The sequence below is a fragment of the Chiloscyllium punctatum genome, chromosome 9 (genome assembly GCF_047496795.1).
Source record: "Chiloscyllium punctatum isolate Juve2018m chromosome 9, sChiPun1.3, whole genome shotgun sequence".
Classification (NCBI taxonomy): domain Eukaryota; kingdom Metazoa; phylum Chordata; class Chondrichthyes; order Orectolobiformes; family Hemiscylliidae; genus Chiloscyllium; species Chiloscyllium punctatum.
In genome coordinates, this window is record NC_092747.1 from 40,489,694 (window position 1) to 40,504,808 (window position 15,115).

Here is a 15,115-nt window from a genome sequence, read left to right on the forward strand (position 1 = left end):
AGTTGATAAAAGTACGTACAACAAGCATTCAAAAGTGAAGATAATCTTAGTTTTAAAATTGGATTTCAAATTTCACATTCTTGGTTGACTGCTAGCATATATAAGCTCTGTGGAAGAACTACTGAAGGAACATGCAGAGAAGTTTTAGTAAAACTTAAACCTGGAATTAAAAGTGGCAGTCATAGTACATGTTAAATTAACCATTTGAGTTTGTTTCAGAGACATCAACACTGTTCAGTTACTTCACAGCTAATTCTTGTTTGTAGTTACCTCGGTGATGCTTCCGTGTGTGACTAAGTAACTCTGTCCAGGTTTTTCCAATAAATGAGCAGAATTCCACTTTGCATAAATAACCTGCAGAATAATGACATGTCAGTTATAGGATGTTAAACATTACTGTTTATTTTGTATACAGGACTGCCACTGGGGAACACAAAAGAAGAGAAAAAAATACAAGTCAAGTCTGAAGGTCAAGGAGATTACATATCTGATGTGAAAAGCTGATTTTCCCTGCGCCCCCAAATCTAAGCTAACATTTCCATTAGAGATTTCAATTTACACTTAATGTTAGCTAATCATGGAGAGAGTATATCCTTCTGTATAAATATACAGTGTACTCAAGCCAGACAGCAGTGCAATTATATGTACAAAGGAAACAGTTCTTGATGAAGTACTTCATCTTGTTTTTATCTACCAGCAGTTTGACATTATCAGTCGTTTAACAGCAGATCTGTTAAGAAACCAACAAAAAGGTCTGCAGTCATTTGGGTAATTGGTGATAAGTTTGGTGATGGGTTGGTGAAGAGTAAGAAAAAGGCTACTTTTTTTTGGGAGGTGGGTGGCAAGATGGTGGTGAGGAAATTGGGTTGCAAGGAGAGTCTACCTGCTGAGGTGTGAGGACAGCCAGGAAATTGAGTTTATGCAAGTCCTTGAATGCTATTGCTTTAGCAGTGTCAGGTCATTTACTAAATTATATACTTACCATCGGAGGTCTAGCTTGTACAATGGCAGCTGTCTCTTAAGTGTTGATCATTGTGATGAGTTAGGTAGCTAAAGTATTGATCATCATATTTAAAGGAGCATTCATAAAAATGCCTGTTTGTTGTTTTGATAATAAGAATTTCCAGTGCATTCTCAAATCTGCTCCCCAGTCCAGTGATATTTTAATGTGTTTACAGTTTTCCATAGGCCCCATTATTTCTATTGTGTGATTTTCTATAACAAAGTTGCACCAGAAAGCAACTACTGATTTATGGGAAAATTACCTGTATCATATTGGACATTGTATTTTATAGCCATATATTCAGATAGGACAGTTACTAGTCAAATTGAAATCTCTCTTAAACAAATGTCACTAACATTTCCAGAATTGTGGAAACCTATACACAAACAAACCTTAAGCGAACAAACAAAGACATTAAAACTTTACAAATAAACATTGAAGATATGATGGAGTTAAGTTCATCTGATGAGGGCCTTGCATTCTACAAGACTAACAATGGTACAATTTATGACTCTGAGGGAGTTGAAGGCAGGAAACATAGAGTTGATGTCACACAATTGAAAGAAGTCAGAAGTCACATGACATTAGGTTAGGGTCCAATAGGTTCATATGAAATTAAACTTTTCAGAAAGCTGCTGCTACATAAAGTGAAGTGGCAGCTGTCTCAAGTGTTCAGCATTGTGAAGAGTTAGACAGTTAACTTCACCCAACATATGTGCAGAACTCCAAAAGCTTGTGATTTCAAATAAACCTACTGGACCATAACCTGATGTCATGTGACTTCTGTCCACCTTCAGCACTTCCACATCACAGCTACATAATTGAATGATTGGCAATTTGACCACTTGAGCCTGCTCTATTTCTTTGTGATCCTTCCCAAATTGTTTTGTAGCAACGGAGAGAATGTAACAGGGAAAAAACTTTGATTGGTGTTAAACAACATTGTTGCACAATTTCTGTACAGGTTGTTCTGCTATAATGAGTGTTTCACTAATACCAATTCATGAACACAATGGACAAATTGGAGACACTTTCTAAAGCATGAACTTTTAAAATGTGTGTTGGCTGTAATGCAATTACACTGCTGAAAATGTGTTGCTGGAAAAGTGCAGCAAGTCAGGCAGCATCCGAGGAACAGGAGAATCGACGTTTCGGGCATAAGCCCTTCCTGCAGTCGTCACTTTCTCCCCAGTGCAATTACACTGCCAACATTTAAGCATTGTTTCTAAAGTGCTATTTTTCTAAGGTTGCATAAGAATATAACCATTACGTTATAGAAGAACTACCTGAAATCACATTATACGGCTTTACCATAAGGCTGTGGCAGAAAAGATTCCTGAATCATTACAATCTCAATCTTAAATTTTCCATACATTATCTAAAAAGTTGAAACTGTCCTGCAGATTGGTCTGCCCCAATATTTGGAATGTTTTACATCAGCAAATCTGGCAAAATGTTTGGATTAGTTCATCCAACATCTGTTTAAAGAAACATAAGACACACCTGCATGTATCTTTTCATGACGTTTCAATTTGCTTGGTAGACAGAAACGTTTGTCACAGCCCTCATAATTGCACCTAGCAAGAAAATTGAAATGTAAAAGACTGAAATGTTTCTTCGTGACTTGAAAGTCATTAAGGCAGCATTGGATACCTACTTAAATGGTAGTACATTTGTATGTTCATACTGATGCACTTTGAGTTGCTGATGCTTCTTAAATGATCTACCGCATCCTTCAAAATCACACTGCAAGCAAAATGCAAATTTGTCAATGACATCAAATTTGATACAAAAATATTGTTAGTTATATTAAATTTTGTAAACGTTACAGCCTGCCTGCACTTTTATTCAAACAGTAGCTTCTAATAAATGAGTAGTTGCTGAAAGTGTAATGTTTCACTAACTTTTGCCAGTCTTGATGCAGGAATCACATTTTTGTGAATTAGAATGCCATTCTAGAGTTGTGAACGCACTCTAGCAAGTTTATGCAGTGCTGTTTCATTGGAGATATGATGGATTTTTTTTTGTAGAAAATGATGGAGAAGCGTCCTAGACAAGATTTATCCCTAATAACATCTTCAAAAAACAGATCATCTAGGCACTTAGTTCATTCTTATTTTTAAATGACAGTGATGTTTATACATTACATTTTGAAATGAGCTATTAAATATGAATCACTTGGAACATCTTGCCATCATACTACTTTTTTTAAAGTAGTGTTTCTGTAAAAATACTCTTCAAAAAAAAAGGGAGTGTGCTATTTAAGCAAGTGTTTGAAAAACCAGATCATTGACTGTTAATAAAATAAGCATAACTAAGTTTGTCAAATTTACTCATCCATCCGATCCTTCAACACAATTTTATGTCAACCACTTCAGGATATATTGTACTAATCAATTAAAATATTAGTTTCATTCAGCAGACCAGTAAATTTAAGTTATATTGTACATATGCTAGTGGAGGCAGGAATGCAGAGGTTTGAGTATTGCACAATAATCAGAATAATTTTATAGGTGATTAATAGATTTTATATTTATGAGTTGAAACCATTTGCAGTGTTATATAACACCATGAGATTAAATATTCAAGATCAATTCAATACATGCAGCCAGCTGTGTTATCCTTTTAGTTACCACCATACAGAACCAATTTTCATTTTGGAAATTGCTTGTAAGCTAACTGAACCAGTAACTCAGGTTGCAAGATCTGTACTTTAAGCCAAAATAATGAGTGTTGGAAATAAAACTCAAAACAATCCTTTAAAATAAGTTAAAATTACTTTAACAAACAAAATTTGACTCCTGGATACCTAAACAGTTATTAGGACATGTCACCAAATGCAAAGGCCTACAAGCACATGAAAGATGAGATGGAGGGGTTCCCAAAATTCAGAACCCAGGCAGTATTAGAGTGATAATACTCTAATATATTAAAGGGCCAATATTAGAAGGATTAAAATCAGAAATCCAAAAGATGGCAACATTGGAGAGCCAGGGATCTGAGGGTAGTCAAACCGAGTTTCAAAAGCTAAATGCTGCAAACAAAAAGCAGCAAATGTCGACTGCAAGCATGGGTGAACATGGCGTGGTGCCAAGTTATGGTACGTCCACATTTATGGAGAATGGGATGGTACATTGACCAGGAGGACATTCAAACAGGGAGCTTGAGAAACAGATGAGGATTTCAACTGCAGGCAAGGGCAAAGAAATAATGTTAGGAAGTGAAATTAGGCAGTCTTGCTTGTGCAGCCACGCAGTTGAAAGGTCATCTCAATCAAAAAGATGCCAAACAGCCTCGAACAGTGATAGGAAGGAAAATGTGTTAATGACAAGGGAACAGTGTGCAGGTTAGGGATTTAACATTATCGAAATCACCTTCCACCAATATCTGTGGTCACTATTGACCAGTAGATTAACTGGACCAATTAGCTAATTACCTTAGCTACAGAGGTCAGAGGATAATAATTTTGCAGCAGTTGAGTCATCTCTTGACTCTTTAAACAATTTGCAATATTCATAAGAGAAGTCAGGAGTGTGATGGGCAAACTCTTCAACTGCCCAATTGTGAAGCTCCAACTCTTGAGAACTTGATACATTTAAGACAATGCACACCATTCACACTCTTGTACCATTTACAAAGATACACAGCACACCTATCGGACAGAACTCCTAAACCTTCAATCCTTACCACTTTTACCTACAAGACCAGAAGCTAGATGTTAAAACTGCTAGCTGCAAGTTGCCCAGTCACACCATTCTGATTTGGAAATACATATTCCTTCAGTCACTGGGTTAAAATTCTGGAACATCATGAGTAGCTCTGGGGTAGACCCTTCACCATAAAAAGCAGCAGTTGAAGGGGGCTCATGACAAGCTACATGTTAAATGACAGATTAACTATGAATATTGGCCTTGCCAATGGCATCCACATCCCATCAATTTGTGATAAAAGAAAAACATTCATTACCAAGTAAAGTTTTTCTATATTGTCATGCTTTCTTGAAATGTGCTTTTTCAAATTGTCCTTTGTAGTGAAAGTCTTATTGCATCTTTCATCTGTACATCTGCAATACATTAAGAATAAAGAATATTGGCATTGCTTCAAAGTGTAAACAAAACTACAAGAAATCTAAACATTACTTCATATTTGGTGCTTTCATGACTGATAAAGGAATAACTTTCCAGTTGTTTCTGAAGCAATTCTGTTCAGCACAGGGTAATGCCCAATAAGCCCTGAATTGAACCTTAAAAACAGTCATCGTCTTTATTAGCCACATCTTGTTCATTTATCTCCAAATAGAGCTTGTTCCCTTAGAAAATATGATCGACCTCTCTCTTTAACAGGAACTGGTGAGGTGAAGACCTTGCAACAACCAGAAGAGAGAAGTTTATTGGACCTTGTCAGATCAGTCATTGATATACAAATAAAAGCCATTTGTTAAGTTTCTGGTATGTGGCTTAGGTTATTTAGGTTTTAAACAGTAAATGAATTGGTGATAAAAGTTATGGGGTGCTCCTGAATGCTGAATTGGACGACAGCAAATGTTAGTTTCTGATTAATACAAATTAGTTATCCATGTTGATTTTTATATATTTTAACAATATATATTAATGACATGGAAGAAAATGACCTGTGTCAAAATTTGCAAATGACAAAAAAACAGGTGGAAAGACAAGTTGCAAGAAGGATGTAGTTTAGAGACATATTGATAGAGTAGGTAACCAAGTCAGCAAAAATTTAGCAAATGGAGTATAGTGTGGGAAAATGTGAAGATATTCATTTTGGAAGGGAGGACAAAAGAGCAGTATTACTTAAATAGGGAAAAACTACAGAAAGCTGCAACACCAAGGAACTTCAGGGTACTTGTGCACAAGGCACAGAAAGCTAGCACACAGGTGCAGCAGGTAATTAGGAAGGCTAAGGGAACATTAGCCCTTGTTTCAAGCGGTTAAGTATAAGAGTAGACAGTTTACTGCGACCGTACAACATGCTGTGAGAACGTATGTGGAGTATGACAGCAATTTTAGTTCCCTTATTTATGGAAGAACACTTCATTGGAAGCAATTCAGAGAAGGTTCTCTGGGATGACATTTGTAATAAATAGACTTTGTTAAGTATAGAACTTGGTTCATACTGACAACCTGGGTCTAAAAGAGAGGAAGTGGGAATTCTGCATACTTTTTAAAAAGTTAGCTTTTTTAAAAAAACTCCAGAAATAATGGGACTTTATTTCCAGCACACTACCCCAACAAGGCATAATATGCCCATAACTGAAATGATCTGATAATTTCCTTTGAAAACTTGGATTTTAATTTGGTTGAACCTTGACTTTAGTTACCCGACATGAAGATGAAAACAAACATCTGCTACTGAAGTTAAGAATTTCTCATGGTGTATACTCACCTGAATGTTTTTTCGCTTTCATGAGTCAGAAGGTGTCGTGTAAGATGACCTTTCCTGGAGTAACTTTTACCACACCCTTCATATTCACAAGAAAATGGTTTCTAGAAAAAAAAACATATTTGGTAAAGATTCTTCTTTACAGTCATTATCTTCCAGTAATTTTCTCAATCTACCCGATTTTTAGATCTAGTCAGATCATATCTGGATTTAAAGGAGTCTGCTATCCTCAGTCAAATCTGACAACTCCCTTGTTCCTGGCATCTTCTAAGTGCAAGAAATTCATAGCTTGTCATTAACCTATTCAGCAGCTTAGGCTCCCTTAACTGTTCTGGGTCAAGTTAAACTTCCAAGCTTCAAATGCCAACATCTGACCCTACATCTTCCTCAGATTTCTCTTCCACCTTCCATTATACCATCTCATGCATTCACCTTGGCAACAAGACCCACATTCTGCTCTTCCACTTCAATCAAACAGCTGGCCACCCAGTTTTCCTTTCTAAACCCCAAACTAGGCATAAGAAACAGTACCCTCTCTGAGTCCATCATCCAACTCTGAACCCTTTGTCTGTGCAAACTTGTGTCCCACCTCCATTCAAACCACACTAAACTGCACAAATCATATGTATTTGACCATGGTGCATGACCCCTCCTCATCCCCTTACTAATCTAACTACAACCTTTGACATGGTTGAGCACACCATCCACCTCCAACATCTCTCTCCTGTATTCTTTCGAATGGGGCTGCTGTTTTACTGGTTTTATTCACACATTCAACTATCACCAGGAGATATTTGATAAAGCCTACCCTTACCGTTACTTCATTGTTTTTTTCCAAGGAACAATTAAAATTATTTAAAAAGGTCACACTCTAGAATGATTTAGACAGTAACAGCCCTTCCTCACTATTTCCCAATTGCACAAGAGTGAAAAACATCCTCCAATTAAACTCTTGGAAGACCAAACTATTGATCTCAGTGTCTAACAAACTACACATTCAGTAACTACCAGGGGACCCTTCTAGGCCAAGAAAGGTTGTTTACAATCTTCATTTCCTATCTGAACTGGAGACCCCTCCCCCATTTCCTCAATCACAAAAAAACTGGCTACTTCTACTTGCCAGTGAATCAGACCGCAATTTGGAGGAACACCGCCTTACCTTCCACCCGGGCAGCCTGCAGCCCGGAGGACTCAATGTGGAGTTCTCCAATTCCAAATAACCTCCTTCCCATTTCAATTCCTTTTCCATCTTCTCCCCCTCCCCCCCCCCACCCCTTTCTTTCAGCCACCAACCAGATCCATCAAACAGCCAGGCCTTACCCACTACCTGACCCCTTTGCCCCTCTCCCCACACAAAACCCTCCCCCACTCCCCCTTTATCTGCAGCTCCCCTCACCCCAACTCCTCAAGGAGGTTTATACACAAAATGTTGACTTCTCCACCTCCTGATGCTGCCTGGTTTGCTGTGTTCTTCCTACCTCCTGCTTGTCTACTTTGGAATCCAGCATCTGCAGTTTTTTTTGTCCCTACTTCTACTTCCATCAACTGATGGAAACATATACCTTTGTTCTCTCTAACATCAACTATTTCAATCTAATGGTTTGATGTCATCTTCCACACTTAAAATTAAACACATCTAAGGCTTTACTGCATGCATTCCAAATTGCCTGAAGTTCCATGCTGCATTGATGGATCAGGAGCTAATGTTCATTTAAAACTTCGATCCTTGTGTTTCAATCCCGCCTTGATGTTTTGCCTATAAATTATCTCCTCTAGTACTCGAATGGAGAACTTTTCATTTTTGTCTGGTTGTGTTCTTGAGGATACTTTCTTTCCTGAAATGCCCTTTACACAAGTAAAAGTCATTGCAATATTGCAAAAAACTGGAAGAAATGACAAATTTTTAATGTACCACTTTGTCACAACTATTAAAATGACTGCAACCTCTGGAATCTTCACAGTTAATCAGGAAAATTCTGAAGCTTCTGTTAGTGATTTTCCGTACAGGACGATTTCGCTGCTCGTTGGATGCTGCCTGAACCGCTGTGCTCTTCCAGCACCACTAATCCAGTATTTGGTTTTCAGCATCTGCAGTCATTATTTTTACCAGCATTGAGATTGCCTACTCTGGACTTAAGCTATTTGGCAACCACTGAATTAACAAGAAGTTTTACTCCTAGTCTCACTAAAAACCTTGCAAAAATTACTTTGTTATGGAAACAGAACCTTTGGTACAACTTGTTCAGGCTAACAGTTTCCCAAAATAAACTAGTCCCATTTATGTTTGATCCATATCCCTCCAAACCTTTCCTGTTCATATACCTATCCAAATGTCTTTTGAATTTTGTAACTGTACCTGCATCTAACGCTTTCTCTGGCAGCTCAATCCATATACACACCACTCTGAAAATATTGCCCCTCAGGTCCCTTTCAAATCTTTCCCATCTCATCTTAAAAATATGTCCCATAGTTTTGAACTTCCCAATCCTACAGAAACGACCTTTGCTATTCACCTTATCGATGCCCCACTGATTGAGGGGTGACCATAGAGATTTATACAATCTCCTACTATCCAATGAAAAGAGAATCCTTATAACTCAAACCCTTCAGTCCCAGCATCATGGTAAATCCTTTCTGAACCCTCTCCAATTTAATATTATCCTTCCTATAGTAGAGCAACTTGAACAGGACACAATACTCCAGAAGCAGTCTCCTCAACTTTCCTACAACCACACAACATGACCTTCTTAGTCCTACACTCAATGGTCTGAACAATTGAAGACAAGCATGCTAAACACCTTAACCATCTTATCTAGCTATGATAACAACATTTAAAGAGCTATGTTCCTGAACTCCGACATCTTGGTTCAACAATACCCACGGTTCTACTGTTAAATGTGGTAGCAAGTTACGAGAAGATTTGTAGCTCAGCTTCAGGTTCTGGATGTAGGTTTGCTCGCTGAGCTGGAAGGAAGGTTCATTTTCAGACATTTTGTCACCATACTAGGTAACATCTTCAGTGAGCCTCCAGACAAAGCTTTCAATGTTTGGATTTCCTTGGATTGGTGACATCATTTTCTATGGTGATGTCATTTCCTGTACTTTTTCCTCACAGGATGGTAAATGGGATCCAAGTCAATATGTTTGTTGATAGAGTTCCGGTTGGAATGCCATGCTTCTAGGAATTCTCGTGCATGTCTGTTTGGCTTTTCCTAGGATAGATGTGTTATCCCAGTCAAAGTGGTGTCCTTCCTTATTTGTATGTAAGGATTCTAGTGAGAGAGGGTCATGTCGTTTTGGGGCTAGATGATGTTCATGTATCTAGGTGGTTAGTTTTCTGCCCGTTTGTCCAATGTAGTGTTTGTTACAGTTCTTGCACAGTATTTTGTAAATGACATTAGTTTTGACATTTTGCTTTGCAAAAACTAATTTGCAAACACCACTTTGACTGGGACAATACATCCATTCCTAGGACAAGCTAAAGAGACATGCATGAGAATTCCTAGAAGCAGGACATTCCAAATGGAACTCTTATCAACAAACACATTGATTTGGATCCCATTTACCACCCCCTGAGAAAAAGAACATGAAATGATATCATAGGAAATGATATCACCAACCCAAAGAAATCCAAATATATAAATAGAAAACAGGAAACACCAGCTGTGCTGCGTCCGAGGCTCACTAAAGATGTTACCTTGTATGGTGACGATACGACTGAAAATGAAACTTGCAGCTGAGCGAGCAAACCTACACCCATTAACTGTGGTATTTAATGGTAGGAGCTTGGGTAAGCCCTGCTCTAGTTTGTTTTACCAAAATACAATACCTCATTTATTCAAATTAACCCCACCTGCCACTTCTCAGCTAATTGGCCCAACTGATCAAGATCCCTTAGTGAAGAAGGTTATTTAAGAACACAACTAACTATACCACCAACTTTAGCATCCACAAACTGACTAACATTGCCTCCTAAATTCTAATCCAAAGTGTTTGTATAAATGACCAAAGCAGACCCAGCATTGATCACTGCAAGTCTCAGGCCTCCAGGTAGAAAAATCGCACCATCACTGTCTTTAAGCCAAAAAATCACACAACACCAGGTTATCGTCCAACAGGTTTAATTGGAAGCACACTAGCTTTCGGAGCGACGGTCCTTCATCAGGTGATTGTGGAGGTCTCGATCGTAACACAGAATCTATAGCAAACATTTGCAGTGTGATATAACTGAAATTATACATTGAAGAATTGATTGTCTGTTAAGCCTTCCTCTGTTAGAATACAGTGATAGTTTCACTTCTTTCATGTGTAAATCACAAAACCCTTTTTTAAAAAAAGTTGCATTCTCGGGTTAGCTGTTAACAATGGTGATAGCTAGACAATATTTTGAAGGTGTTAGCCCCCTGTGTTCTCTGTCTATGACCTGATGTTTAGATTGATTCCAATCTAAAAAGTGAGATAACAGAGTTTTACATCAATTCATGCAGTTTTTGAGCTCAGAGTTCTACATGAATGTATGTAGTTGTTGAGCAAAGTGCAATGTAACTCTGCAAATACAAAAAAATTCACCACACAAAATATATGTGTGCATGTGGGTCTTTGTCTGTCTGGGGTGGGAGTTGTGAGTGAGAGAATGTGTGTGTGTGTGTAGTAAGTGCAGAGTGTCTTAAGTCTGTGAGGAGGTGCATGTGTGGGAGTGTGTGTGGGTGTCTGTGTGTACCTGTGTCCATGTGTATGTGAGAGAGTGTGTGTGTGTAGTGCAATGGTGATCACCTGTAATGTGACATGAACCCAAAATCCTGGTTGAGGCCCTCCCTATGGGTACCGAACTTAGCTATCAGCCTCTGCTCGGCCACTTTCCTCTGCTGCCTGTCCTGAAGTCCAGCTTGGAGGATGGTCACCCGAAGGTCCGAGGCCGAATGTCCTAGACCACTGAAGTGTTCCCCAACAGGGAGGGAACCCTCCTGTCTGTTGATTGTTGTGCAGTGCCCATTCATCCATTGCTGTAGCCTTTGCTCTGAATCATGTCTTTAAGCCAATTCCATATCCAATTGGCAAGCTCTCCCTGAATCCCATGTGATCTAACTTTATTAATTAGTCTATCATGTGTAACCTTATCAAAAGTTTTGCTAAAATAAGATAATTTTTAAACAGTATTCTGTTGCTCAAGTTCACAATCATTCAAAAACAAAACACTATAGATGTAAGAATATTAAAGCGCCTCAAATTAAACATTAGTATACACACTTCCGATCAGTTCCTTCTGGAACACATTTTTAAATGATGGGAAGTCGATTATTCAGTGTTAGGGCAGTGGGACTCAGGCTTGATTTGATGTGATTCTGTGTAGGACATGCCCGGGAGCAGTTCCTGACTGTGCCCCCTCAGGCCGGAGCTCCGGCCTCTCTTACCTGTCCCGTGTGCCTGCACAGGTGAGCGAGTAGCCGCCAGTTCTTAGAGAAGGTCGCTCCACAACCGAAAGAGCAAATGAAGAGATTCCGGGAGAGTCTGTCCGGCTCCGACACTCGCTCCTCGACTGCTCTCTCCCCCGGCTGATCCTCTCGCCCCGGGCCCGCTCTCTCCCCCGGCTGATCCTCTCGCTCCGGGCCCGCTCTCTCCCCCGGCTGCTGCCCGCTCCCCGGGCACGGTCCCTGCTCCGGCTGATCCTCTCGCCCCGGGCCCGCTCTCTCCCCCGGCTGATCCTCTCGCCCCGGGCCCACGCTCTCCCCCGGCTGATCCTCTCGCCCCGGGCCCGCTCTCTCCCCCGGCTGATCCTCTCGCCCCGGGCCCGCTCTCTCCCCCGGCTGATCCTCTCGCCCCGGGCCCGCTCTCTCCCCCGGCTGCTGCCCTCTCCCCGGGCCCGCTCTCTCCTCCGGCTGCTGCCCAAGTTCCATCTCCCAGACGTCACAATGCGCTGGGTCTGGAGATCTTCTACCTTGCCTGGAGTAACTGGGTGTTTTGTCTTACCTTTATACGTATGAAATACAAAATACAACAGTACATCTAACAGTGTTCTTCGGGTATAAATTAAATTTAACTAGAAAATTTAAAAAATCCTAAATTTGTCTCATTATGGAACGGTGTGTCTGTAAAAACCTCTTTATTTTTCCTTAAATCTCCCCCGCATTCACTTGGACCAGCCCGATGACATCACATAGCGGCGATCTCGTACCCCGGAACTGGCTCACATGGCTCTGTCCCCAATATGCAGCGCTGAGAGCCTGTGGAGGGGGTAGCCTTTACTGTATACTGTAGTTGGGGAGGGGGTGAAGTGCAAGTGGAGAAAAAAATGTTCATAGTTCAGATTAAGTCATCAGCACAGGAGAAGGAGGAACTGATTAACAGTGTGGAGACCTGTGCAAATTAATGCTTAATTTGAGACGATTTAATATCCCTACAGCTTCTGTAGTGTTTGTTTATGTTTTTATTAGTATGAACTCATGAGCAACAGAATGCTGTTCAAAAAGTATACCTAATTTTAGTAAAGCCTTTGATAAGGTTACACAAGGTAGACTAATTAATAAAGCTAGATGACAAGGGATTCAGGGAGAGCTTGCAACTGTGGAAGTGATTTAAAGGTAGCTGTCAGAGTGGTGGAGGATTGTTTTTCCACCTGGAGGCCGGTGACCAGCAGGGATCAATGCTGGGTCCACTTTTATTTGTCATTTATATAAACAATGCACAGGGTGAGAATTTAGGAGACATGGTCAGTAAGTTTGTCGATGGCGCTAATATTGGTTGACGGTGAAGAACATTTTCTAAAATTACAAAGTGATCTTGATCAATTTGCAAGCTAATGTTTCAAGTCTAGGTGATTCCTCAACAGAACTGAAATGAAGTGTGTCTAATTGCCAGACTTAAAAGAGCACCCAGTCTGCGGTTTCTCCAATGTAGAGTAGGCCACATTGGGTGCAGCGAAGACAATACACAAGATTGGAGGAGGTACAGGTGAAATGCTGCATCACCTGGAAAGACTGTTTGGGCACTTGGATGGTGAGCAGGTAGGAGGTTAAGGTTCTGCAATTATATGGGAAGATAAACTGGGCTGGACGTCCCTGGTCTGTGCGCATGCATGATCATGACCTTCCCATAGCCAGTCATTTTAGTGCAGCATCCTGCTCACATGTCCACTTGTCTGTCTTCGGATGCTGCAATGCTCCAGTGAATCACAGCACAAACTGAAGGAACAACATTTCCTCTTCAGACTAAGCATTTAACAGCTTTCTGGACTTAATATTGAGTTCAACACCTTCACATTGTGAACCAACGCCGATTTCTACCCTTTCTTTTTAGCTTTACTTGTTACATTCTTTGTCACCATATTCTCTTTCCCCCACCCCCCACCCCCCCCACCCACCCACCTTAGTGGCACTGTCAGCTCTTTCAATTCGGGCAATTAGACTGACTATTGTTCTAGGAGAAAGTGAGGACATGCAGATGCTGGAGATCAGAGACACGAGTGTGGTGCTGGAAAAGCACATCAGGTCAGGCAGCATCCAAGGAGCAGGAGAGTCGACATTTTGGGCAAGAGCCCCTCATCAGGAGCACCACTGTTCTGCCATTCTCACATTCCAAACACGAATCTGAACTAACAACATCTTATTTCCACCAGCACTTTATACCCCGCCACCCCCGCACACCTCCCAACCTCAGAGGAACCTCGATTATCCGAAGGACACGGGCCGGGAGTGTTTCACTTGGTTAATTGAATGCCAGATAACATAGTTAGCCAAGCTTCAGGATCTTGCAATCTTGTTCGGATAATTCGAAATTCAGTTAATCGAATGCCAGATAATCAATGTTCCTCTGTATAGCATAAATGCTGTCCCCTCCACACTTAATTTCAGCTCTGATGAAGAGTCATCTAAACTCAAAATGTTAGCTTGCTCTCTCTCCATAGATGCTGTCTGGCCCTCTGTGATCTGCAGCATTTGTTGTTTTCAGTACAAATTCCAGCATCTGCACTAATTTGCTCTTAGTCTGCTTCATTGATCCCACTAAATCCTGTACAGTTACCATGGACCATGCAGTCTATTCACAGTGCGCAATCAGGTGATCACAACAGAAAAAAACCTACATGACCTGATCCCCAATAACCTAACTATCAGACACACTGACAGTGTTTCTGATTTACAGCATTTGCAGTTCTTTCAGTTTTTATTGTCTGTGGAAGCATTAGATTTTTTCTTAGATTAGATTCCCTACAGTGTGGAAACAGGCCCTTCGGCCCAACAAGTACACACCGATCCTCCAAACAGTAACCCACCCAGACCCATGTCCCTCTGACTAATCCACCTAACACTACGGGCAATTTAGCATGGCCAATTCACCTAACCTGCATATCTTTGGACTGTGGAAGGAAACTGGAGCACCCGGAGGAAACCCATGCAGACATGGAGAAAATGTGCAAACTCCACACAGACAGTTGCCCGAGGCTGGAATCAAACCCGGGTTCCTAGTGCTGTGAGGCTGCAGTGCTAACCACTGAACCACAGTGCTGCCCCATTGATGTGATGATGCTAGTGTTGGACTGGGGTGGACAAAGTCAGAAGTCATACAACACTAGGTGATAATCAACTGGGAGAAAGTGAGGACTGCAGTGCTGGAGATCAAAGTCGAAAGTGTGGTGTTGGAAAAGCACAGCCAGTCAGGCAGGATCTGCATGTCCTTGAGGCATTGGGACAGGGAGCTAAAGTGTTCAGCCACTGGGTG

The 15,115-nt window shown here is 40.7% G+C and overlaps 2 protein-coding genes across 5 annotated transcripts in view; one reads left to right on the top strand and one right to left on the bottom strand.

Annotated features, from left to right (window-relative positions):
- The window catches only part of mtif3 (mitochondrial translational initiation factor 3), a 19,134-nt gene extending 15,713 nt beyond the window's left edge, over positions 1-3,421 (top strand). For all 4 annotated transcript variants that reach the window (XM_072577304.1, XM_072577305.1, XM_072577306.1 and 1 more), the window contains one exon: positions 416-3,421. In XM_072577304.1, the coding sequence (XP_072433405.1) occupies positions 416-504 (89 nt within the window). In that variant the 3' untranslated portion in view covers positions 505-3,421. The remainder of the gene's footprint in view (positions 1-415) is intronic.
- gtf3ab (general transcription factor IIIA, b) overlaps positions 1-12,312 on the bottom strand; it is a 16,421-nt gene extending 4,109 nt beyond the window's left edge. The window contains exons 1-6 of the mRNA XM_072577303.1: positions 11,815-12,312; positions 6,407-6,507; positions 4,970-5,066; positions 2,661-2,749; positions 2,507-2,580; positions 271-354 (exon numbers count right to left, since the gene is read on the bottom strand). Coding sequence (XP_072433404.1) covers positions 271-354; positions 2,507-2,580; positions 2,661-2,749; positions 4,970-5,066; positions 6,407-6,507; positions 11,815-12,297 — 928 coding nt within the window. The 5' untranslated portion in view covers positions 12,298-12,312. The remainder of the gene's footprint in view (positions 1-270; positions 355-2,506; positions 2,581-2,660; positions 2,750-4,969; positions 5,067-6,406; positions 6,508-11,814) is intronic.
- Between the last annotated feature and the right edge of the window lie 2,803 nt (positions 12,313-15,115).